Raw genomic sequence first — 26387 nt, 5'->3', positions numbered from 1 at the left:
GTTTGAAATCCCTGTGTCACATGACTTGGAAGCTATTGAAATAAATAATGATTTTCCCATAACACTGTTCTCACAATTGTAATTTATTGATGGTCCCTAAGCTAACCCCCGTTGGTTAAAAGCGAGCCATCAGAGGTGAGCTAACCGCACTTACACAACCGTCACTGGGTGAACTGACTAAAAAGCCGTCACTGGATCCTGGGTGAGTGTCTGTCGAATATCCAACTTAAAACTAACTTCACCGCGGTTTGTTATTGTGAGCATTTTGGCATGCTGGTTTTAGCATTTAGCTCAAAGTACTGCTGTGCCTAAGTACAGTCCACAGTGGCGCTAGCATGCCTGTGGACGTCTTGTTTTAAGTATCCATAACAGCCTTTTAAGTGGTCAGGCACATTTTTGTCTTCAGTAGCCTACTTCTGCAGTGTTTACAATCAGCAATTGTCCCCAAGCTTGAAAACTTTTTTTCTTCACTTTAACGACTTTAATCTAATGAAACAAAACCCTCAAATAACTTTAAAACATAAGTTCAGTAACTAAGCGATAGAGATCCCTATCATGGCTTTTTAATTCATAAAGACATATCATTGACACTATGTCTTTCATCATCCTTTTTATATTTATTCATTTAGCTGACTTACGATTGCTAAGTATGTCAGAGGTTATACGCCTCTAGAGCAACTAAGTGTCTTGCTCAGGGACACATTGGTGGAAGTGTCACTGTCACAGTGCGGTCACTCACACAAAAGGTATATCTTATCCACTGCTCCATCTCCACCCCAGTTTTGATAATCATTTTACATAGACTTATAGTTTGTTAATATATATTACAACCTTTTAGAGTGGCATGTTATCTCCTTATGTTTCCTGTTGATGTACAATAGCTTCTTCCATTGTATTTCCTTTTGGGTGCCTCCACCTTGTGGACAGAAAGAAAACAACACCATGCTGACCTGGATTTAAGCCTGGTTGATAATACAGTATTATGTCTGTCTACTTCCTACTAACTCTCCTCTATACAGGATTATAAAACACTTGAGATGTGCCATCTGGCATTTTCTGCAGGAAGAATGAATTTGAGTAAAATATTTACTGAGTTCTCCCAGGAGTTTTGGAGTGACTACCTATTGTCTAATGTATATCGTCATACTTCCAACATGAGTCGGAGGAAAGAATGTTAAAAATCCACTTCTCTTTTTACTGTATGTGTAATTTAATCTTTTAATTCTTTTCCTTCCTTGCTTGTGTCTTATCCTCCACTCCTCAGCTCCTCCCATTTGCCCAAATTCCACACACATCTGGTTGCTTTGGTTGTTCTCCGAAACTAAATACTGCAAAAGCCTGAGGGGTGAAGTGAGGGGGAATAGAAGAAGATATGTGAAGAAAAGGGGAGTGGAAAACATTATAAAAGCAAAGAGAAGAGAGATACAGAGGGGGCAATGTAAGAAAATAATCACTGGCAGACTACAGTGAGTTAAACTGCACATTTCCAGGAAGAGACAGAGTGAGCAGAAGAGAAAGAGAGCGAGAAGCTGAGATTTTCTAGGCAAAAATAGTGGCCTCAGACAAAGGTTTGTGTGTTTATCCATCAGCAGGTCACAGTATGGCGCTGTTCCAGCTTTGCAAGACGCCCACAGGTCAGTACAACTTCAGCCCCTGCTTCACCACTTCTGCATACATCAGAACAGGCTATTTTCCCCTCACTTGCCATTGATTTTGTGTCCGTTGTACATGCTCGGTTAAAGCTCAGTTGCTTTAACAGCAAGGAAATGTGGATTGAGCCAGACAGGATAAAGTGCAAATAGCTTTGTAAAGCTTTTCTCAGAGGTTAACCTGAATCCTAAAATATGTCCAGGAAGGCTAAACAAGTCCTTGATTAATTCAAGAACAAACAGGTTTGGGACAAATGCAACCTGGCAAAACAGCTTGCACATCAGCATATAGTATGTGGAGAATATGAAGGAAAACACCTATATTTACGCAAATGTTTGGTTCCACACAAATTTCATTGCTTATGACATGTAGGCTCTGTCATACTGAGCTGCTGTTGAGGCTACGTTGCTCACCCTGCAGCATTGGAACATCACCACAGACACCAGATTTTAAAAAGTCAGGTATACTGCGAGTACAGAGAGATTTACCAGGCAGTGATAGTCTTAATTAGTATTGGGTGAACTCGTTTGGCAAGGGCTTGAATGTAACAGACATTCATTTATGTGTAAATGTCCCGTACTCTTGCTTTAATATTTGAGTCAAATTCTAATTTTAGTTAAACTATTTAAATACATCCCACACATATTCATGTCTTTTGTTTAGATTGTATTGACTACTACTTTATACATTTTACAGCATCATACACATTATTTGGCCAAGTAAGTTATATCATATGTATGCAGACTATAAACATTGCGTATGCTTTAAAGATTACATTGTTTTTGCAAGCACAGGTGGACACAGGGAGATATTTCCTTAGCTACACGTTCTTTTCCCTACTGAGCTCGGCTTTACATGTATATGTAAAATGTGCATACTGGAAGAGTATACATCTGTGTGTTTGTCTTTCAAACAGGACCAGTCAGAGTGACAAGAGTACAGCTGGTCCTGTACTGTTTTCTCCTGTCTCTTATCATATGTAAGTGTACAAAAGAATTTGTTCTATTCTAACACTTTGTGGCGGGACACTAAATGCTCACAGAAGAATTTTCTAGCGGCAAAGTAAATGTAAAAATAAAAACTTGTTGTTTAAACTTCATGCTAAGTAGATCCCATCCCATTCAGGAAGATCTATTTTTTGCATTCTGTCTTAATTGTGACAGAATATCATAATTATAGAAAATTTCTTCTAAATGTTCCAGACACAGATATGCACATTAAAAAGTAGTTTAAATTAGGTCAGTTGTGATAAATTGAATTGAATTGGATCTGAGCTTTACAAAAGTACACTTTACAAAAGGTGTCTACAACACAGAAAAACTAGTTTGGTGTAAAAATAAAAACAATGTTTTGCCCCCTCAGACTTCCTCCATGGACATAAAGCTGCTGTCAGTGTGGAGTCACCTCATCCTATAGTTCATGCCTTGGGGATGGACAGGGGAAGAGGAATGGCAGGCATGAAGTTTGTCAAGGTAGCAGCACCACAAACTCCTCTGGAGACACCATGGGGTGGTCCTTTAGTGTGGGGTGACACCCATAACTCAGATATGCGTAGGGCTAAATTTGCACAACGGGAAATCCATACAGGTCTGCTGGCCCTTATGGTTGGAACTTATGCCCGATTCGTCAAACGTTTCATCTCTTCAGCTGAAACCCACTTTCTCCCTGGTCAGAGGGTCACATACTACATTCTCACAGACAATCCCCGTCCTCTGGATCCCCCCATCAAGTTGGGTCCCGATCGAAAGCTGAAGGTGGTTCCTGTTGCAGAGCTGCCTGGGTGGGACAGGCTAACCCGTCGCCGGATGGCCCTGCTTGCTGATGCCATCAGAAACCGAATTGGCAACGAGGTTGAATACATCTTCTGCGCTGACATCGATCAGGAGTTTATCGCCCCTGTGGGAGAGGAAATCCTAGGAGACCTGGTGGCCACATTGCACCCAGAGCTCTATGGGATGCCACGAAATGCATTTCCTTACGAAGTTGAAGAAGTCTCATCAGCTTGTGTGGAGCAGGATGAAGGAGACTACTACTACACTTCTGAGTTGTATGGAGGGTTGGTTTCTGAGATGTACAGACTTGCTCGAGCCTGTTCTTTGCTCATTCTGCAGGACCAGGCTAATGGGGTAATGGCCAGGGGTCTCGAGGAGAGCTACCTGAACCGCTACCTGATCGACCACAGGCCGACCTGTATACTGTCACCAGAATATAGCTGGTGGGACTCACCCCTGGCTGCTGATGTGCCTGTACAGAGGCTAGTCTCCTTGGGAAGACAATGTGAAGCTTACAATAAGCAGGAGAGAAAGGTGCACAGATGTTGAATCAATTTAAAAAGAAGGACGGGAGAGTTCTGATGGCCAAACCCAATAAAGTGCGGACGTAGATCTCCCTCCTACTACTGTTTTTAGTGTTTACATTTGAAGAAGATCTCTGCTTGAATATTAGCATAGAGTGTTATGACAGGACAGGAGAGGAAGGGAAAAGACGAAGAGAAAACACATTCCAATCATCTTTATTCAATTCATAATTTCCATTTTCTGGCCAGTGAATGTAGCCTTTAATCACACAGAAGCAAACTACACAATCTGCTGTCAATTAAAGACCCATTTGTGTGAATAGCATCTCTGCGTGCCTGCTATCTCTTCCACAACAGACAAAAAAGAAATTGACCTGTCTCTTTATACAAAGCACTGTTCCCTCCATTAATGTCAGCTTGCTCCAGTGGCTTTGTGGTCAGCAGCGATAAGAGTCAACAGTGTAAGTGCACACTTTCCCCGCAGTGGCCAATCATTAACTGGAAAAGCTGCTGTTTCAAGGTCTTTCAATACCAGGTGGAGGGAGGGAAAATGGATATGGGATGCTATTTCCCCAGGTTACATGTGCATAGAAGCAACCATGTGAAACTTAGCAAAAGCTATAATCATTTTCAAATCGATGAAACTGGTTTCGGTGTATTAAAGCAATCATTAAAAACTTTTATGGGCTGGAGTAAAACTCAAAAGACCTGTGTTGGTAGTTGTTATGTTGTGGGTCTGCGTCTCTCTTTCTACCTCACACACTAACATGCTCCCACATTCCCACTTGGCTTTCTCTTTCTTGTGTGCTGTGTTTTAATGGGAGGGTTAAACAGCAGCAGATGGCTTTTTCTCACTGCCAACAGAATTTGTCCTCAGAGCCAGAACGCCACGTTTAGTGAAGCTGAAGGTAAACTTCAGATAATCTTTTGAATCTAATTCTCAATAATTTCTAAAAAATATTTACTGAAGTTAGTACATTTTTTTACTGCTTTTTCACACAGGTGTATTCATGTGGGCCTATTGTCAGTATTCACATGTCAATTCAGAGTGATTAAATTCTAACTAAAAAACTAAATTGCCTAATATTTTGTAGTCCTTCTGTCCCATAACATCCTGCCTCCACATATGAACATGCACATACTGTATAGTACAATCTGATCTGCAGATGCTCCAAAACATTTGCTGTAGTTTTGTTATGAATGCCTCAGTCACGTACCTAAAGGTTGTTTTTTACATAGGTTACCTGATCCATACTGCCTATTGGCAGCAGCATAACCTAAAGCAAGGAAAAAGAGGCAGTATGATTATCAGCCATTAAATCTTAATGTGTAGGAAGATCGCCGATCTTTGTCCAGATGAAGAGGAAAATAGGCTGTAGCTATACAGAAGGGATGAAGTGAAATTGTCATAATGCAAAGGGTTAGGGTTCATCATTTTCTGTTTGGGGGTGTTTTTTCCTGTGTGAACAAATTTAAACACACCTTTCTTAGCTCTCCAAGTCTTGTTGTAGTTCCTTAGCTTCATTGGCCCTGTTGTAAAGCAGTTTTCAGTCAGCTGTTTCTATATTGACAGTGGTGCTTACACTGTTATGCTAACCTATGTGTAGGTATGTTATCCAAAAATAATATTAATAAGGCCCAGCTTGTGTAATAAAATTAATGTTCTTTACTTTGCTAATGGTCAGCACTCTCTGTGTGTTTGTTGGTTTAAAACAAAACTATTAGCCCATCACTAGCTAACTCTGTGATCCAACAATGAGCTCCGAGTTGAACTTTTTCCTCTTGTCTTTTTGATTTTTTGTGTTTTATGTGAATGTGTTTGGTATTTGGTGATAATTTAGCACATTGTTTTCTAAATACAAGGCCAACATATTATTGACAGCCCTTCACTATTAGCAGCCATGCTCACACTGGGACATTAAAACGTTATACAGAAACATTCAGGCAGTGAATATTTAGCGTAATTTATTGTCTCACAGATATGTAATTTATAAAGGTTTGATGCTAAAGAAACAGTTTGGCTAAACCACTAATGGGACAGTAAACCTGTAAGAACACAGCCATATAGTGAGGTGGATTTTCATCAAGAGTTTGAACAAGAGTGTTTCTGATTATGACATATAATACTATAAAAGTTGATGCATTGAGCTTGCCTTCCTGGCTGCACAGTCATGTACGTTTTAGGCCAAAGAACATGGAGACTACCTGGGAACAATGCACATGTTTTTTGGCCTGTACCTGCATCCACAGACTGGCAAACACCATACAGATTTACATTTAAACCAAGAGGCACTTCGGAGCTTTCAGTTCACCTGCCCTGTATGTGTTTGTGCTGAAGCAAGAAGCTGCAGCATCTGGATAAAATCCAACCCAGGATGTTGCTGTGAGGCAAAAGTGCTAGCTAATGAGCCACTGTGCCACTGCCATGCCTGCTTATTAGTGTCAATTACAGGTCACTTACAGGTAAATGAAACGGCTGGAGACGTTTTGATGACAGTGCAATTACTCACCTGCGAGTAAGTGTTGATAATTTAATTCCCCTTTACTTTAGTTTCTACACAGGAAGCTATATGAACAGTGTTGTAAATATTTTACACATCAAGGTGAACTTTAATATTGAACCAATGTAGTTCTCTAGTTATGCAAATATCTATTATGAGTTTCTTATCTGCTACATCTTTCCCACATCTAAATGCAAATATACTTTAATTGATTTGATTAAGTGTTATACAGTGTGATGTCTGACTCTTCAACCCAGCTGCCATTGAATTACCAGCTTTGAACTTGCGCTGAATGGCGTTCGAGTCCATTTCTATGTGAAAAAGTGGCAGATACCAGGGTGTTTCAAAACAGACTTATTGTGCAAACATAGTTCCAAATGGCTACTTCACCCAACAGACACACCTGAAGATATAACCAGACAGAGAACAGCAGAGTTTGACAAGCAGTTTACTTCTTGAGCAAGAAAGATTAACAGTTCTGTTCATCAGCTTGAAGTTTTTTATTTTTTTTCACTGCATAAACAACCTTTGAATATTTACACTAGTGAGAAAGACTGGATTCTGTAAAGATTTTAGTGGGTGTTGATAGCTCTACTTGTTGGAGTTGAACTCATTTACAATATAATAAAGGATCACATGAGGAGGAGTTTGAGCATTTGAGAGATGAAACTGTCAGTGATCAATGTTCACAGCAAACAATGTATGAGGAAGAACTTCCCAGTTAAGTAATCCATATCTTCCTGTGTTTAATGTTTAGCCTCAAACAAAGGGTGTGTGATTTTATTCTCCACACTGCTCTTGAGCTTCCATCAGGTGACTTCTGTGTTTACAGAAGAGGTGGGCTTCTGTAAACATAAAAGCTTTAAAATTGAGTCCTATCCACCCCAGAGACTTTATTTAATTGTTTTCACAGCAGGGAACCTATCAGACAAACCTGGGCAGCTCTTTTAACCAAGAGCAGGAACAATACAGGAAATGGTTGTGTTGAACAACTGTTGAATAGACAAGGAGTACAATCAATGACATTAATGGTCATGGATGAATGTTGTTTCAGATTTTACATTCTGCACATGTATTCATCTTGGAATTGACTGCATATCTGTGTGGGGCAGTTTATTCTGAGAAATAGGAAGAACTAATTTGTTGACGGGTTAATGTGCAAGAAGTCACAAATGTATTTGTGTGCATCCGTGTATGTCAGGGGGTTGGGTGGGGTGAAGAGCTTTGGTAATCTGCTGGATTCACACATGCCTTTCCCCACCCTGCCTGAGGCTACTCCACACCAAAACATGCTGCCCTAATCACCAGGTCAAGGGGACTGCACTGCGAGATAGTGGAGGTGCAGCTCACAGGGGGGGACACACTTGTGCCCTTTGTGCTGATGTCACACTATATCATTAAAGGAACCACATGAAATGAGATTTTAGGCCAACATACAGACAAAGTAGTTGGCTGTGAAATTTTGTCCTAGTTTATTCACCTCACACTATGCTTGTTGTGTTCGGCAGCTTATTTTGAGAAAGAGGAAGAATATGTGCCAGCAGTTTTGAATGTATACAAGTCTAATAGGCAAAGCAGTTCACAATCATGTGGTACATATAGATTACAAGTGCTGATATTTATTGCAATGTCTGCTAAACTGTATTTGAACAAACCTGATTTTACACTGCAGCATAGTCTACAAAAGCCACCTTTAACAGTTTCAGTAGGCTAGATTTAGTTCTACCATGTCAGCAAAACACAGCAGGCAGTATTGCCTAGAGGTACACGTGTGTTTGAGAGAGAGGCTCTGGTCCTACAGAGAGAGGGAAACAAGTTACCATACTTGTTCCTCTAATAAGGCATTTAAAGACCAAATAGGGCAGTGTGCAGTCTTGGTTCTGTAAATAGGTAGCAAAATCTAGTTGCATAAGTAAACCAAAACATGGTACACTGCTTATGCACAATACTGTCTTCTAAAGCACAATGACACATGCTGTACTGTAACTTCACTGTGCTGGAAAAGAGAAAAAGTAACACGCTAGCTAGTCAAGACCAATCCACTATTGTCAGCCCTTCAGGCAGCAGCTGTAGTCCCTCCCCGGGCCAGAGTGAGCACAGGGAGCCTGGGCTGCTAAATGCTCCAGCCTCAAAGGGACGATGGTGGAGGGCTGGTAAAGATGGCGGCGCTCTCCGAGGATGGGAGATACGGATTAAATTGTGGCCAACAGAGCGCAGACCGAGTCACCGTACTGCACGTCAAATTGACCGAGACAGCACTGAGAGCGATAGAGAGCCACCAAAATTGTATGGTAAGTGAAAGGAGCGTTTTATTGCAGTTAAAATGAGCCGCACTGTCGGACTGACACAGCTTGTCTCTGCTGGGAAGCCTAACTGCCACGCACAGCTAAAGCTACAAAGTTAGCTAAGCTGTTGACAGAGCGATGTTCTGCGTGCCTTTTTCGTTACATTTGTCTTGTGTCATAAAATAAATCAAATGGAGAAGGTAAATGAGGCTTTTGCCATACGCTCTGGCCAGGTTTCACGAACTGACAAATGTTATTTAACACAGAAAACCTGTTGGTAAAGTTAGGTAACGTTAGTCGGATTAGCAGACGTTAGCTCTAACCATACGTTAGTCAAAATCCCCTGTGCTGGGCTGGACAGACCAAGTCCATTCTTTTCTCGTCAAACTCATGCTACTTTGACCAAATTAGCAAAGTGATCATTTCATATGGACGAATACACTGGTCGCCGCAAACGTTTTGTAAACTGAGAGTTAAACACGATAGCTGAACTTTAGTTAACTAACATGAACTTTCATTCGACGACGTCGTATTTGCCTCAGTGGCAGGGTGGAAATAAAAGGTTGCAGATAAATAAAGGCTAATGTAACTTGATAACAAGGTAACATAGTGGCGTTTCAAGCATCTAACTTGCCATATGGCTGACGCTATAAACGTTTTAGCTAGTTAGAAAACGAACACCACAACCTGGCAGGGATATGAAGCTCACAGCCAGGATTTCCTTTGTATTATTAAGTTAGCTATTTAACTTTTAATTATAAAACGTCGCAGTCAAACGACTTGTCGCACTGTAACGTTACTTTAGCCACAGGATGTATATGAGCAAGTGCCTTAAAGATGTAACGTTAAACGGGACAAATATTTCATTCGGTCTTGTTTGCCAAATTGCTGAATCTTTTTCTTTTTTTGCATACTCCCATTCACCTCAAATTGCATGCGAAGAGTCAGCAGTTTCAAAAATATGGTATCAGATAGCAGCAAAACCTATATATTATTTTAAAAAGAGAATAGTATAATTGCTCTTGCTATCAGTGTGATTTTATTCCTGTGCTTTTTATCTCTCAGCAGCCTACTTCATTAAAGGCACAGCTTGACACCAGTCATCCAGAAGCTTTTGAAACTGAATGTGCTTATTGTGCATTGCTGCATACCTGTGTGCAGATTACATACAACTAGTTAATCTTGAACTGTACAAATAGTGTAATCCTGTTGAGACGCTACATAGCCTACACAGGTGAACTAATCTGGAGACTGCAGAGGCCCGAAGACAAGTTACCTGACCTAAACTCTGCCAACAACAACCCTATTACATAAGACAGTGGCTTGGCCTAGGTCTCAGCTCAGGGCTGATGCACTGTAGCTTAGCATGGGGCTGCAGTGTTCAGAGGTCTCTGACTGCTTTTTATGGCACATGGTGTGTGTCTGCCTGTATGTCACACACTACCCACACCCCTGTATGTGAAACATCCGCTCACTATCAGTCCCATGTAATAAAGAGGGATTGTCTTCAGAGTGTTAGAACATGTGGATAAATGGCACAATTTAAAATTATTATTTTGTCTGTTTCTGAAAACTGGCAAACAGAGGCATCACTACGTTGAATGAATTCTTTTGTGACAGCCCATGCTACAACCTTATTGGATGTGGTAATGTCGGTCTGTGCGCTGCATTGAACGGCAGCCTGCCATCTCTTGCTGACTGAGCAGCCAAAACTGCCTGCTTTTTGTTTCTCTCTCACTCTCAGTAATGTGTGTTGTAGCTCAACCAGTCATCGAACTATGGAAGCTGGCTATCTTTGTCTTTCTGTGGTGATGTGAAATGTGATCAGAACAGTGTGTGAGTGAATTTATGGACAGTGGGGAGGGAGTTGGTCAGTGGCTTGGAGTAGCTTAGCTTTAACAACGATGACATGGTTCTTTCAGTCTTAAAAAAAAAAAAAAAAAAAAAATAGGTAGACACGTTGCCCTTAGTTATCTGCGTCTTGTTTCATGTATGAGTTAGCAAGCACGTTTTATTGTGCAGGAATTAGAGAAGCTGTTGTTGATTAAGATGCAGATTCCACTCAAACCAATTGATGCAACAAGTGTATGATCTAGCCAACTGCCTCTCCTGTTGGCTTCTGCTGTGTGAATAAGCATGGAGTCCTATGCTTTCCTAGTCTAACCTATACTGCACCAAATCAGCCACTGCATATATGTGGCTGTTGCCTATGTTTAAAGTAGCCGCCCATCACAAAGCCTGCACCTACACAGAACAAAAGACATTTAGAAAATATCGTCTTCACATTACCAGCTGTATTTGAGTGTTGTCCAAGTTCCAATGTTTGTGGTCAGAAACGCGAGAGCGGTTTTTACCTACCTCTTAACCTCTTTTAAAAAAAAAAAAAAGAAAAAAGGATAAGGTTAAGTTGACTCACATGGTTCCTCTGTAGATTTAAACTTAAGAGCTCAGAGATGCAGAGCTGAACGTTGGCTGGCAGTGGACCGTCATCAAGTATTTGTGGCCGACAGTCACTCATGGTTTCTGCAGCACGTTCCAGATGAGGAACAAAAAAAACCCCCAGCAGCAATATTGATAAGTGATTTGATATTAACTTTTTTTTTAAAGCTAATGCCAAAGCTTTGGGCTTCGGAGAATTGTTAGGGGAATTTATTAAAGCAATTTTATGACATTTCATTGACCGAAAAAACTATCCATTGATTGGTCAAATAATCTGGAGATTAAAGATGAAGGAAAAAAATAATTTGCAACCCTGCACCAGAGACATCCTCAATTCACTATTAACAGATTCACTGTTAACAAATTACTGCTTTAGTTATTTTCTCTTACACAAGCACAGAAGGCGTGTGGATGTCAGCTAGCTGTCGGCTGCAGCCGCCACAATGTTTAAGTTTAACAGAAGCTGTAACGTGAGTTGTTTTATCAATCAGCCCTCGACAGAACTAGGTATGCTCTGTGTGACAGGACCCTAAGGCTCTGCTGTTTGTCCGTGTTTTTGTCAGTTAAATACTGTAACATGTTCTGCAGGTTCTAGGACTGGTGTTTTCTTAATTCGACATTGTGTAGCTGTTATTTATTTACCAAACTGGTATTGCTCTCCCAATAGTCCTTTACATTTATAAAGTGTTGGTAGGGGTTAACTGTTGATTCTCTTTGCTTTCAGAATGTACCTTCTGTGCGGCCAACGATACAATTCAAAGGACTCCAAGGGGTAAGTACCCCACCCCCTTAAGATGACTGATTGGGAATTCACATTACAATATGCAATGTGGAATAAATATAACCCTAGTTCTATTTGAGGTAGTTAGCTGCAAGCTTAATTTTGCATCCATTAATGACAAGTTATTTATGAAGAAATTTGTTCATTTACTGTTTTTGCTTAGTTGTATTCATTGATGCCCCCCACGTGACTGTTTTAAAACCAATAAAACCACTGCCTCTTTCTAATTAAAGTTTAATCAATTACTCAAGTACTGTCAGTTTACACTTATCTATGTCACCGCTGTTGGCCCGTGTATTTATTTGAATGATTAGATTATACACACATCATGGTATAAGAATAGTGTGCAAAATAGGCAACAAGACACCAGAAGATAGTAAGTCATATTAGTATATTGGAATAGATGTTGTGATCTCTGGAGATGGTCATTGCACAAGCTAGTTTTGATTTCTTCATTAATTTAGGATTAATAATGTGTCCCCTCTGCAAACTGTCTACTGAACTGTCCAGAAAGGCACAGACTAATTTCAGACCCATCTGAAGCCAATAAACTGTGTTTTGCACTGCTTGTGTTCCATGACGCACATGACTCACATACAGCCTCTCCTTAGCTGCTTAGGCCTCAGATACCTTCTTTTCTCATGCTAGCTCCCATGTTGTTCACATCAAAACCCAAAGCTCAGATGTAGACACAAAATTTGAAGGGGTTTAAACATTGCTCAGAGCAGTTTTTATAACGATGCTGTAAATTAACCACTCCGATGTCAATAGATGCTATAAGTTGTGTTCTCCATTTGTTTGTTTTTTTTGTGTGAATATTTACAGCGCATTAAAATTCCCAAGACCAATTCCTCTTCTGACACCTTCCACAATTTTGATTTCTACCTGTCTAATGTGGGCAAGGACAACCCTCAGGGAAGCTTTGAGTGCATCCATCAGTATGTGTCAAGGTAATGGTAATCACTGGTCAGCTGAATCAACTGTTGCTGTCTTACCACACATTGCTAGAAGGTAATCCCTCTCTGCCTCACATTTCTTTCTCATGCTCCCTCTTTGTCTCCAGCTCAGGGGCCTCACACCTGGCATTGTTGGCGACGGTGCAGGACAAGGTCACAGTATGTGCCACTAATGACTCTTACCAGGTGACCCGGGAACGCATGACCCAGGCCGCGGAGGACACACGTGAACGTGGGACCAAAGTCATCAAGCCTGGGGGCCAGTACAGAGGTAAGCCCCCCACTAAAGTGTCATTTATGCACCTGCCACAGTCAGATATCAGGTTGGATCCCCGGACACCAGCATAGCTTTACGTACTGTCAACACCTCTCCTCTCTTTTCAAACTCGGTCCCTTTTGAGAGATTCAATAGGTGAAAGCTGACAGCCTGACCCCATTCAAAGCCATTATTGCAAGTGACTAAGCCATTTTGCCGTCTCAGTCTTTTCCAGATTAGCAGTCCGACTGATTAAGGGCCAAAGGTGGCAGGTTAATCTATTTCAGTTTATTGACTCATAGGAAATGATACAGTACATGTGTTAAGTTCTGCTTGCGTTTAGCACCTATAACTTGGCAAAGATTTACAACTTGGACTTGAACATAAATACATGTAGACCAGTTTCCTGTCCACTGAGCCGGCCAGAAACTTGTTGTACGACTGTGTTACACAACAAATACAGGTTCAAGGCACAGACTAACTTAACGACATCTGCCTGACGGGACAGACAAGCCCACACAATGCTGAGGTGTTTATACTTGCTCACAATGAATATGTTATGACGCTTTGTTTAGAGTCAGACCAAGATAGTATGGTAAAGATGGGGGGGAAAATGAGCATGGAAGTAAAAGAAACTCAAAGGAAGAGTAGCGTCACTCAGTCTCTTATCATAGGGAAATGGTTTGGCTATCAAAAATCTAACATACCACAGAGCACTGGATGCAAAATATTTTTATGGTCTGTGTTGATCACTACTAAGGATTATAGATTTAAGTGAGGTGACTGTTAATAGAAATATAGGGCGACAATTAAAATTGAAGTACTGTCAGCACTCGTCTAGATTAGGGTTTTTCCTGGCTCAAAATGAGGCAGAGGTGGCATCATCCTGGTCACATGCACACACATACATGTGTACCGTGCTACCTGGCTTTGTAGTCTCTGTACAAGACAGAGGCGCATAGAGCAGCATTGGCAAACGCAGACACGCCATTTGCAACTGCATTTTTAAATGCCTGGGGCGATTTATAAAACTTACTTACAACATGGAAAAGCAGTTTCTTTAGTAATTATTTTTGCTGTGTCGCAAAGACGTTGCCATCAAATCTTCTTCCTCTCTGGAAGTATTGGTAGCATTCGGGGTGCACTGTGCTGATCACGATACAGCATCACCACATCAGCATAATGCTGCAATTATAGATACAAATAAAAGATATCCACAAAGTGCATAGCTTGTTAGAAAATAGTGCTTACCATGAAATCCCCCGTCAAGAGTTTTGTTGAGGGCTGAAGGCGGGACCAAATTTGACGGAGGCAGCCGCCTCATAATTCTCTTTTGAAGGCAAAACCCTGAAGACCTCAAAGAATTTAAAAACAATTTCAAAATATGTACAAGCTATTTGTTTTTCTTCTCCAAAGATTTGACTTACTACTAAAATGTATATCTTCATCCTTGTGTAAAAAGTCCATTAAGCCTTATAACAATGGTAGCCTAAATGTAACCGTATATGCACAGTGCAGAAGGATTCTAGTTTTTGGCTGATTACAAAATTTAGCACCTGTGGCTTATTTCCTGTCCCAGCTCCTGATGTAGTATGTTTCAGGAGGTCAGGAACTGTCGCAGTGGAGTTTGTAGTATTGAATGTTGCAGGCTTGTAAAACAGAAACCTCAAAACTTCAACAACCTGTGGTCACTATTTATTCATATGCAAGCAAGCACTGGTTGTCTCAAGTGTCAATATTATGGCCCACAATTTATAATACTTACAATGTTAACTTTAAATCAGTTATAGTGTTAATGGTTAAATGACAGTTACGAAGCTAACGACTTGACTGTTCTTTTTTTTTTTTTTTTTAACTCCAAGCAAGATTATGAGGGAAAATATGTGAGACCATGCAAGTAAGAGACATGAAACTGAAATTTAACTTTTATTTGGATGTGTACTAAAGCAGAAAAAAAGGCTCAGCAGACCCTTTCTACTTTGGAGACAGGTGACAGGTGTCTCCATCAACATAATTATTATGATTGGTAATATATAATTTTCTGTGTAAGATTTATATCCTAAATTAAATATCATACAGAAAACCACCAAAATATAATGTTAATGATCATTCCCTTTTTGTTTTTATGAACAATACAAGTTCTAGATACTCAATCTAACAACTGTATTGACATTTTATTTATGTAGTTGCCTGAGTGAAATATGAATTCATGAAACAAGTGTGTTCTAAGAAACCTACCAAGCACTTTGGGTCAGACAGCCATGTTTTTCAAGTCATTTTTTAGCCACGTTCAGGGCAGGAATTTCACGGGGCTATGACAGTTATTGCCGCATGCCCCCTCAGTTTGTCCTTATACCCCTTAAAAAAATGATAGGCCCTGAGGCCACAGTGGACTTGATGCCCCATCCGCACTACCCCAGCTTTCCTCCTCCTGCCTCTTTCCTATAAGTGTCTTAATTCTGAGACAGAGATTGTTTAAGGGAAAGAGACACACCACTTCAATAATCTTGAATAGAATTCTATGGTGAATGCCCATAACACCAAAGATGGAGGTTGTGTGCGCATATTCCGCGCCTCCCGCATGAAAGCCAAGCAGGGAAACGTATTAAGCCAGTCGTGTTGTTCCGCAGATGTCAGTGCACAGCTGAGGTTTGTGACAGTTTCAGATGTTGTGGTGGCAGCGAGGAGCAGGTGTGTGTGTGTGAAATAGCACCATATTTGATTTGCAGTACTTGCAATATGGGTGGGGTGCCTTTTTATAGACGTATATTGTATATGTTGACTGTATCCATAACGTCAGTTAGCATAGAAGTTGTTCAAGCAATCAAGTGGATGAGCTCATGGCATCAAAGGCATTCTGGATGGAGCCGTAAATGAAGTCTGTGTCATGAAACTTCGTAGTAGAAGGATAACCTGTGTGTGTGGGGGGGGGGATGCTAGTTATGGGGCAAAGTCATAAACTTTTTCAACTGTTTTTATCAGATTTCACTGATTCTACACTTGCAGTTTTTATGTCCCGGTGACCATTGAAAGTGCAGTTATGACTCTCTCCCCATTCATTTACCACAGGGGCCTGATCTTGTTATTCCGAATGAATAAGACAAAAAAACTAATCAGACTGGCCATTGGGAGCACCAGGTTGCTCTGTGGGCCACCTGAGCAGCCAAAACAAGAGCGAGAGAGATGTCGTTGGCCCACTTTAATTATGAAACGGCCTGCATCCTCCTCCTCGAGATCCTCAATATCAGTTCAACTTATCCCTGTTGCCTTCTGCCTTAAGATAGGCAAAGTCAGCTAGTGTAGGAATGCTAGCTGCATGGCTAACTATGCTAACGGCAAGACACGACACGACACGACAGGACACCAGCTAGCAGTATCGATAAATTTGGAACTTATTGATTTTCGGGTTTTGAGAAAGCTTGGAACCGGGTCCTCTTTAGAACCGGGTAGCGATCCCCATCTGTAATCACAAGTTGTTCACCTGTTTTTCTTGGCTGTGGGGGGATACATTTGCATACACTGGCCCAGATAGAAACTGGGAAATGAGAGGAGCCGTAGAGAAAAGGGGTGGGACAGGAGCTTGTAGTAGCTGGTATGGAGTGAGAACCATATTTTTCTAATGCAAAGGGGCTTTTTTTTTACAGTCTGTAACTTTCTTTGTCTGTATCTTTTTAATGAGAGCTGCACATTTTGATTACAGTGGCATTCAATGTTGGGGGGGGGGGGGGGGATTGGTGGAATCAATCTCCTGTTTTTATTATCATTGGATGGGGGTGTGCGTTTGTAATTATATATGAGACCGGCTTCAGTAAGCGGGTTGAAGATGGTGGCAGGATTGTTGCAAATATGTAAAAATGTACGATGTTGAACTCTTATGAGAAGAACGGGCTTTTTGACATTGTCTTTGCCTCCTGTCTCTAGGAAAGCAAGTCCATATCCGTAAGCCGGTGTTATCGGCCCCAGAGGTGGTCCCAGAGCGCAAGCGGTCCACACCCATCAACCCAGCCAACACTATTCGTAAGTGCCTTTCCAATAACCCGGTATCACAGCGACCGTTTCGGGACCGCATCGTCCACCTGCTGGCTCTGAGGTCCTACAAGAAGCTGGAAGTGCTTGCCCGTCTGCAGCGCGACGGTATCAACCAGAAGGACCGAAACTCATTGGGGACCACCCTGCAACAGGTACCGAAAGGTTTCTGTGTGTTGTGGCCTTTTTTGAATGCCATAATATGCTTTGTTAATAATGAGACAGCAGCTTAAAATGGAAGTGACCCAGTGATTAGTATTTGCACATCCTCTATTATACCAAAAAATCCAGCAGTAATAACTTTTGTTTTTACACAGGCTGATATTTTACACTAAGGCCTGTGTTCTTCAAGTGCCCAATTTGATCCCAACCATCCCTTACTCTTCTTTAAACCTGACCGTGAGATACACAAATCTGCCTGAGGAAATCTGGTCCACAGTGTAAAGCCTTCCTTTACTTTGACAGGAAACAAGCCACTTAATCGTTAAACATTATTTGCATGCGCAGATGTTTGGCAGCCACAGGAAATATGAAGTTTCTGTACATGTTGAGTACTTCTCATGCTGACATAGTTTAATGTGTGTGTGTGTGTGTGTGTGTGTGTGTGTGTGTGTGTGTGTGTGTGTGTGTACACAAAACAGGTGGCAAACCTGAACCCCAAAGACAACACATACTCACTGAAGGACTTTAGTTATCGTGATGTCCAGCGAGACTGGCCTGGCTACTCTGAGGATGAGAAGTCCCAGGTTGACCGGATCCTAGCTCGGTACAGAATGGCCTGTTAGATGTTTATCATTTCACTTAAAGCTTAAATACAGTCTTATTTGAACCAATAAAACATTTGCAGATTATATTGTGTAAATACACTTCAGTGTAAGTGGTAGCCCTAAAGGCAGCTGTTACTACAGTTGGCTCTGTTCTCCTTCACACACTACAGTGACTGTCCTCTGAATTGTTAGTTACAGTGGATCCAAATGTTTATTTTCTTAATATTTTTTTTCACTGTGTTGTGTGGGGTGAAAACTTGCCATCATTTGAGCACATTGTAACTAACATGAATTAAAGGTGACCATGACATCATATTATATGAACAATAAAACTAGTTGCTATTAACTATTTTTCAAATCTACAGGGGTAATTACTTGATGAGTAGGTTAAAGGATTCAGTAGCTTATGTAGTACACAAGTTTTTATTTTTACAGTAATAATTCATTTGTTGTGTTAGACATGAAACGTGGTGGCAAAAATCATAGACACGAATATACAGTTTCATGCGATCCTACTCTGTTCTCTGTGGGCCAAGTCTTGGGGCTGTAGTTTGTGGTGGTGTCGGACTGTATCGCATTTTTAGGTAAAATTTTAGTCTACCCCCATATTAATGTAGGGAGAGGACACGTGGCTTATAGGTAGCTATATGATGTTGCATTAGTACTCTAAGAGCACTTGGAAAGTTTTTACAGATTTTGTAATATTCATTATTGGATATTGTACTATGTCCCAGTTAATGGTGTCCTAAGCAGTTTTGTTGCAAACAATCAAAAGTTGACTCAAAAAATGACATGGATTTATTTAACCACCGATAAATATGCTGTAAGATAATCACTGGCAAATGTAAAACGGCGAAACATTAGATCACACGTGGTGTGACATTACATTACCATGACCGCTGCGGTGTAGAAATAACTTTTAACATGGGGGCAATGAAGAAACATTAAGAGAATCAACAGAGACCTGCTCCTCGTGCTGATTATTCTAGTAGACCATGCTTGTGTAGAGACGACAGCGATGCGCCGACGCACGTTATGCAAAATGACGTATTTTTGTAATTGATTATGTCAATGAATTGCCCCAGCCCTAGTTTGAAGGAAGGTATAGAAAAGGGGTAGGTGAAACTAATAACTTGTGTGCTACATGAGCTGTGAGTTTAAAATAAGAACGCTTTGCAAACAAGTGCTTTAAAAGAAGTCCGATTTCTTCAGCAGGTTTTAGTGTAATGATAGTGCTTAATGCTAATGTGCCCTTTATTTTCTGTTACACCATTCCCCACTGACACCACTCTTCCCTGTCTTCAACAGCAAATTAGGTCTTCCTACTGAGACCCTTTCATCAAGCAGCCCTCCCAAAGAGAGTGTCCCCACATCCCCTCAGGTATCTGGACAAATGCACATTAACACACACACACTCACAGTGAAGTATTCTGCTAAAGTTCTCGTTGTCTTCCAGAAGCGCCAGCCAGAATTTGACTTCATCGATCCTTTGGCACCCAAGAAAGCCCGCATCTCCCACCTCAGCAATCGGGGGCCTGCCGTGTCTTCATCCTCCTCTGACCGCCGCGAGGATGAGGGCAGCCCCAGCTCTAAACGCTCATCTCTACCTTCCAACGTCACCTCTGGTCCTCCCACCCATCTCCCCATCTCGTCCCACCCTCCTGCACCCTCTCACCAGCAACCGAGCCCAGCCTCTAATTCCAACTCACCCAGCACCCCGGAGGGCTGTGGCACCCAAGACCTGCCCATGGACCAGAGTTCCTCCTGCAGAGACCCTTCACCCAGCCCCTTCTCCTCCGACAGGACCCTGCAGGACCGTTATCGGCACCCCGTCCCTGTCTCCAGACCAGCCGCCTCACCCAGCCCTCCTCCTCCTCCTTGCACCTCACTCACAGTCACCTCCACTGTCATCACCAGCCCTCCCTTGTCTAGCAGTACCAACAAGAAGTTTAAAAAGAAATCCAAGAAGCACAAAGAGAAGGATCGAGAGAGGGACAAAGGGAAACGGACAGAAAAAGACAGCAGAAGTCCACCTAATGGAGCAGAGCAGGCTGAAGAGTCTCGTAGAGCCAAAAAGAGGCGCAGTCCTGAGGATGAGAGCAGAGAAGTTATCGCCAAGAATCCTCACAAAGGTGTGTTTCTGTCTTATCAGCATCACTGAACCAGATGTTTTAAAACTGAAATGACCATACCAGCTTTTTCACTGCATGTTGGCCCATGTACAGCCCAAAATACCTCAAATTACTATCAAACAGTTTGCAGCTGGCACATCACATTTCTTTATATTTAAATGATTGTTTACTCTGCTCTCATGCAGTACTTTCTTCTTCATTTAAGTTATGAAGTCCATTAGTATAAATAGACCAATTACTTAATCAGTGTGTGGTAATTTAATTGAAGGGACATCTTTAAGATGTTAATCTAAATTGTTTTATAATAACACTGATTTAAATTCACTACATATAATAGAAAAGGGGTTGTTCATTGTGTCAAACCACAGATAATTAAGTAGCATTTTAGCCTTGTGTAGTTAATTGTTCTGATTGAAGAGCCCACACATTTCCATAAGAGCAGACTCCTGTGATTGGCAAAGCTTTGATAAACACTCAATGAATAGGTTTATGAATGCAGATCAAACGCCGGGACGCGCGCACACTCTGCAGCACATGCGAGTGTCCTTATAATCAATTTGTCTAATGAGAGAGACAAAAAAAAATCCACAGGATGTTGGGATCAATCATACAACTCTCCCAACGAGACTCCCACACTCTACCAACTAAAACATCTTTTAATGTTGTCAAGAAAAGTGTTGTAGGAGTAACACCTATTGGTAAGGAAACTTAACATAAAAATACAAAGCTAATTTTACTCTGATAATTCGAAAGCAAAGTTCCTGTCTCTTCAGAGTATAACAACAACACTGGAAGAGATGTTTATATTCTCAAAGTCAAACAAAAAAAGTCTCGAATACAGCGTGTTTGAAAACAATGGCAAAGCAAAAATACATTAAAGTCCTACTTTAAGAACTCCGCTTCAGTGGGCATATGCATGTCTTGCTAGTGACTGACACCTCTCCCCTGTCCAAGTTTCCAGCCAGTTTGTCTTTCAGACTTTGCTCTTTGATTACACTAATGCCCTGGATGTTGTCTGATCATGCCGAGGCATTGATCCGAGCGCTTTACTTTGGTCTTTATATCTGGTTTATCTGATAATGTTGTTGTGCTTCCTCAGTCTGTGTGTTGCAGGCTTTCACAATAATGTGCTTACATATAATTTCAGTACATCATTTACTGTGTATTCCTTTCAGTGTCAACGTATTTGGTGAATATATCAGACCAAAACTAGTTCATATAAAATCTGCTACAAAATACAAAAGCATCAAAGGGCAAAACAAGTGAGAACATAGATTTTTAAAAATCTACCTGAACAATTTAGTCATCACTTTTGTAAGGCTTCTGAGGCCCCATTATGATAATTAAAAAATGCAGTGTCATTCTCTTTTATTTTTGGCTTCTTGCGGGAGTGTTGATTTTGTGTGTTATGGATTATCAGTGCAGTATTTACATTCTTAACACTTGACTTTTCCCCTCAGACTCTTCAGATAAAGAGAAGCCAATCCAATCCACTGAATTCTCCTCCACAATTGAGATTCCTGACTATGTAGTGTGAGTAATCTTGATATACCTCAGTCAACCCAATCCAAAACCCATTTTCCCACAGCGTGACCCTCTTTTTCAGGTCTCTCATTTGACAGTTTGAAGCATTTGATCATTAAACAGGATGTTGAGAGCTCACACAAACTTGTGCATTTGGACACAGGAAACGTAGCAATAATCGATAATTGTGCAGCCAGCTGACAACATGTAGCCATTTTCAAAAGAATATTTCAGCTAAGTTTCCTTTTTCACAGCAAGTACACGCCGTTGGTGTCCACAGACCAGCGACAAAGCTACAAGAATGACTTCAATGCAGAGTATGACGAATATCGCCTGCTACACGCCCGCGTGGAGAACATCACCCGCCACTTTACCCAGCTGGACACCCAGTGCCGGAAGCTGGCACCTGGCACCAAAGAATACCAGGTCATATCAAAAAGGCTGGAATACACTGTACTAACACTGATGCTGTCACTTCCACATTCCAGTTTGAATGTTTAATGTCATAAGACAGATCACGTACAGCTTTAAAGGTTTGACTTATGTGTAAGCCAGATGTAACATTCACAACATTTTCTCCCTTGCTTATTCCTGTTACAAAGTTAGCGAATGGAAGGTATGCTATTTGTAATATAATACATTATGTGGATTTGCATTAAAAGTGATTATTTTAATTTTACAGAAAGTGCAAGAAGAAGTCTTGAAAGAGTACAAAAAGATGAAACAAGTGAGTTGATACTAAGACCTCTGTTTGCTAAGAAGGTTTTATTATAGACTACAGAAACATGGATTGTTTCTCACACAGAAGGAGTTGTTGCTGGATTGACAGTTGGAGTCTGATATTTTTTATATATATATATATATATATATATATATATGTGTGTGTGTGTGTTTTTACAGCACAGCCCCAGCTACCACGAGGAGAAGCAGCGCTGCGAGTACCTGCACAACAAGTTGGCACACATCAAGCGGCTAATAGCTGATTTTGACCAGCGCAGAGCCCAGGCCTGGTGCTGAGAGCACAGCACACATCTTCACTAATCAGTATTGAGAACGGAGTTTCGAACCAGGAGGGGCTGTCCAACCGGCTGTTATTTATTAACACCCCTTCAGTTACTGCCTCCACTATAGCCCCATCCCAACCCCTCTCCCTTCCCTTTTTCCCATCATCCTCCTTCATTCCTCCCTTCTTTTCCGATCTTTGATTCCACTGGCTTCATTGTTGCCTGTAATCTTGAACATCTTACTTTTGACTTTACCCCACATCTTCTGCTTTCTCTGTGGGGTCTGTTTTTTTCCCTCAATGAGCTTCTGTGGAATTTCATACCAGTGGAAGGGGCTGCCTGCATGTGTGAAGGGGCTTGGGGAAATCTTCTAACCTTTTGAAGGACTTCAGGCAAAAAAAGAACAAAAAAAGTATTTTTGAGCATCAGAGAAAATATTGACATTTATTTAAGTTAAAAAAAAAAATAAAGAGAGGGAGATCTATTTATTTTGGGACTCGTAGTGCAAAAGAAGAGTCCGCAGATGATATATCGTTTAACTTTTGTTGAAAACAATGCAAAAAAGTTACCGCGGGCCTTACGTGTTTTGACTTTGTGAAGCCACTTTGCACGCAAGATCCATTATGTCATCTCATTTGGCAAAGATGTCCCTCCTGTCTCATTGCCTTTCTTTTAGAACTGTACTAGATTAACCTTGCTTCAACACGTTGGTATCGTTGCTGCGTTTGATGCTGAGGAGGAAGGAAATGAGACGGGCAGGAGAAATCACTTGAGCTGATTGAGAAGCAAGAACCGTATGTGTGCATGGATTGTAAATTTAGTTGTAATGGCGACGCGGGGTGGTGTGGGTGGGGTAATTAAAGGAGTATAATCCCCTGTCAGTAGGGGGCAGTATTCCCCCGCACCAACAGTGTTTAGTGTTCTCGGTGCATTATGGGTGCCTTAAGGTGTTTACACTCTGAAATGTCGATGGGCCGACCCTTGGGGTCCACAGGCCACACAAAGGAACTATAACTGCCTGGTAACTGGGGAGGGGTGTGTGTGTGTGTGTGTGTGTGTGTGTGAGTGAGAGTGTATGCATGCATGTCTAAGTAGTGGAGGACAGCTGGATGTTAATTCTGGAAGGAGTGTTACAAATTGTATGTGTGTGTTCGTATGGTTGTGAATTATGTGGAGTAACAGGTAAAAGGAAAAAAAAAAAGTGGAGGGAAAAAAAGTGAGAAACATAAAATGCAAAAAAAAAAAGCTGCTATAGAGTTTGACCAGCCAGAGCACTCAGGATCAACCTGGCTGGAGTAACAGTACCTGATCTTAATTGAAGAGATAATGAAGATCCTTATTTTCCAGAATGGTACATCTCTACACCCTGGAAAGGACTGCTCCCACCGCCTCAGCTTCTCTAGTGGCAAACACTCTGTGTTTTTTGTTTTAGGAAGAAGCGAAAACTCATCATCCACCAGAGAACAAATCTGTATTACAATGTCAAATTTATTTGATTCTCAGTTTGAGTTCTGAAGAGCAGTGAAAAATTTCAGAGTAGCATTTTTATTTACAACATTGATACCGATTTAGTTTGATGGATGGATGAATGGCTTCTGTGAAAAGTCTTTATTTCAACAAGGGAAAAATTGTTTACAAACCTGTTAGAATGTTTGCCAAAAATTAAATATTTTTCTGGTACTGCATCTGTGGAGTAACATTTCTGACTGGGGCTTAATTTGAATGAGACATTAATACTGGAATATATTTTGCTTGTGACATGATGTCAGATAGTCAGTCTCTGCAGCAGACTGGCTTTTTTTGTTCAGCTGTCACGATCAGTTTAGCGTAATTACAAACTTCCTCGTTGTCTCAAGTTATTTTGGAGAGAAAAATCAGCACTTGTATCTCGGACGTGTCACAACAGCATATAAAAAATGTCGACGAGTTCAGGCTCCACTTGGGATTTATTACTTAACTACATCTGTGGGCTACGGGGTCCAGTCGTTTGGTTTATTCTACCTATTTTCCCTTTCCCAGAATTAAGAGTCAGAAAGGGCCGCTCCAACAAAGTTATGTTTGAGGCCGGGGCTTTACATGCAGCTTTCAAGGTGTTATCTGTCACCTGTGTACACTCAGCCTTCCAAAAATGTCTGTCTTTATGTAAAAACGGATTATCCTAAATGGGGTCTGATCAACATGAATTAGCATTAGCATTACGTGCCTCATTGTGGTGGGAGGAAGGCGTGAAGAGGTTTGATCAAGAGTCTTAATGAAGAAGTGATAAAGTAACAAAATGCCATGGCAGTGTTTTGAGATATGAGAAACCACTGAAAATCAAGTGAATTGGTGGGTGAGATCTGATCCTGCCCATGTGAAAATGTACAAGACATTTCAATAAAAATCTACTTAGTTTTACCTGGAAAATGTCTTTTGTTGTATGTCCTTGAAATTGTCATTTCTGTTACAACTGAAGCAGATGTTTTATCAAAGCTAACACAGGTTGTGCTACATGTGTGTATTCTGAAATACTGCATTCATGCTACTTTTATGTTGACTAAGGAATGTTGACTAGATAATAGTCCTGGCATGCTGATGGTAACACTATCATAAATGCTGTACATATGGTATACGTAATAGGATACAACCTACAACAAAGAATAAAACATCACCTGCTTCAGGAAGTGAAATTTAATATAGTGTCCATATACAGGTGCTGGTCATATAATTAGAATATCATCAAAAAGTTGATTTATTCCAGTAATTCCATTCAAAAAGTGAAACTTGTATAATGTATACATTTATTCCACACAGACTGATATATTTCAAGTGTTCATTCCTTTTAATTTTGATGACAACTAATGAAAACCCCAAAATCAGTATCTCAGAAAATTAGAATATTGTGAAAAGGTTCAATATTGAAGACACCTGGTGCCACACTCTAATCAGCTAATTAACTCAAAACACCTGCAAAGGCCTTTAAATGGTCTCTCAGTCTAGTTCTGTAGGCTACACAATCATGGGGAAGACTGCTGACTTGACAGCTGTCCAAAAGACGACCATTTACACCTTGCACAAGGAGGGCAAGACACAAAAGGTCATTGCTAAAGAGGCTGGCTGTTCACAGAGCTCTGTGTCCAAGCACATTAATAGAGAGGCGAAGGGAAGGAAAAGATGTGGTAGAAAAAAGTGTACAAGCAATAGAGATAACCGCACCCTGGAGAGGATTGTGAAACAAAACCCATTCAAAAATGTGGGGGAGATTCACAAAGAGTGGACTGCAGCTGGAGTCAGTGCTTCAAGAACCACCACGCACAGACGTATGACACAGCGTCAGAAGCGTCTCGCCTGGGCTAAAGACAAAAAGGACTGGAATGCTGCTGAGTGGTCCAAAGTTATGTTCTCTGATGAAAGTAAATTTTGCATTTCCTTTGGAAATAAAGGTCCCAGAGTCTGGAGGAAGAGAGGAGAGGCACAGAATCCATGTTGCTTGAAGTCCAGTGTAAAGTTTCCACAGTCAGTGATGGTTTGGGGTGCCATGTCATCTGCTGGTGTTGGTCCACTGTGTTTTCTGAGGTCCAAGGTCAACGCACCAGTCTCTACCAGACGTCTTCACTTCACTTCTGGTAGACGTTTTAGAGCTTCATGCTTTCTGCTGCTGACCAACTTTATGGAGATGCAGATTTCATTTTCCAACAGGACTTGGCACCTGCACACAGTGCCATAGCTACCAGTACCTGGTTTAAGGACCATGGTATCCCTGTTCTTAATTGGCCAGCAAACTCACCTGA

At 41.1% G+C, this 26387-nt stretch overlaps 2 protein-coding genes across 10 annotated transcripts in view; both read left to right on the top strand.

Moving 5' to 3' along the window:
• The window catches only part of LOC123956832 (globoside alpha-1,3-N-acetylgalactosaminyltransferase 1-like), a 4879-nt gene extending 228 nt beyond the window's left edge, over window positions 1-4651 (top strand). Inside the window, exons 1-5 of one of the 9 annotated variants that reach the window (XM_046029300.1) lie at window positions 128-202; window positions 1265-1438; window positions 1593-1634; window positions 2567-2629; window positions 3013-4651. In XM_046029300.1, coding sequence (XP_045885256.1) covers window positions 1601-1634; window positions 2567-2629; window positions 3013-3971 — 1056 coding nt within the window. In that variant the 5' untranslated portion in view covers window positions 128-202; window positions 1265-1438; window positions 1593-1600 and the 3' untranslated portion in view covers window positions 3972-4651. Of the gene's footprint in view, window positions 1-109; window positions 203-1264; window positions 1635-2566; window positions 2630-3012 lie in introns of those variants that run through there. The other 8 variants (XM_046029297.1, XM_046029299.1, XM_046029302.1 and 5 more) reach the window with 8 other exon arrangements.
• Window positions 4652-8418: 3767 nt separating this feature from the next.
• Window positions 8419-25023, top strand: ell2 (elongation factor for RNA polymerase II 2). Its single transcript, XM_046076587.1, has 12 exons — window positions 8419-8738; window positions 11896-11943; window positions 12778-12902; window positions 13016-13179; window positions 17086-17345; window positions 17832-17956; window positions 19266-19338; window positions 19414-20089; window positions 21550-21622; window positions 21868-22039; window positions 22296-22340; window positions 22514-25023. The coding sequence occupies exons 1-12, from the start codon at window positions 8565-8567 to the stop codon at window positions 22628-22630; spliced, it is 2052 nt and encodes a 683-aa protein (XP_045932543.1). The 5' UTR covers window positions 8419-8564; the 3' UTR covers window positions 22631-25023.
• Window positions 25024-26387: the final 1364 nt, after the last annotated feature.

The sequence above is a fragment of the Micropterus dolomieu genome, linkage group LG18 (assembly GCF_021292245.1).
Source record: "Micropterus dolomieu isolate WLL.071019.BEF.003 ecotype Adirondacks linkage group LG18, ASM2129224v1, whole genome shotgun sequence".
Classification (NCBI taxonomy): domain Eukaryota; kingdom Metazoa; phylum Chordata; class Actinopteri; order Centrarchiformes; family Centrarchidae; genus Micropterus; species Micropterus dolomieu.
The sequence above is the reverse complement of the archived record's forward strand: the minus strand, read 5'-3'. Positions and strand labels throughout refer to the sequence as shown.

Excerpts from the sequence above, each read along its gene's own strand:
- ell2 (XM_046076587.1), top strand. The coding sequence starts at position 8,565 with ATGCTCCAGCCTCAAAGGGACGATGGTGGAGGGCTGGTAAAGATGGCG. Across the intron at positions 22,040-22,295 it reads CTGGCACCAAAGAATACCAG|AAAGTGCAAGAAGAAGTCTT; the intron begins GTCATATCAAAA and ends TTAATTTTACAG. Across the intron at positions 22,341-22,513 it reads AGTACAAAAAGATGAAACAA|CACAGCCCCAGCTACCACGA; the intron begins GTGAGTTGATAC and ends GTGTTTTTACAG.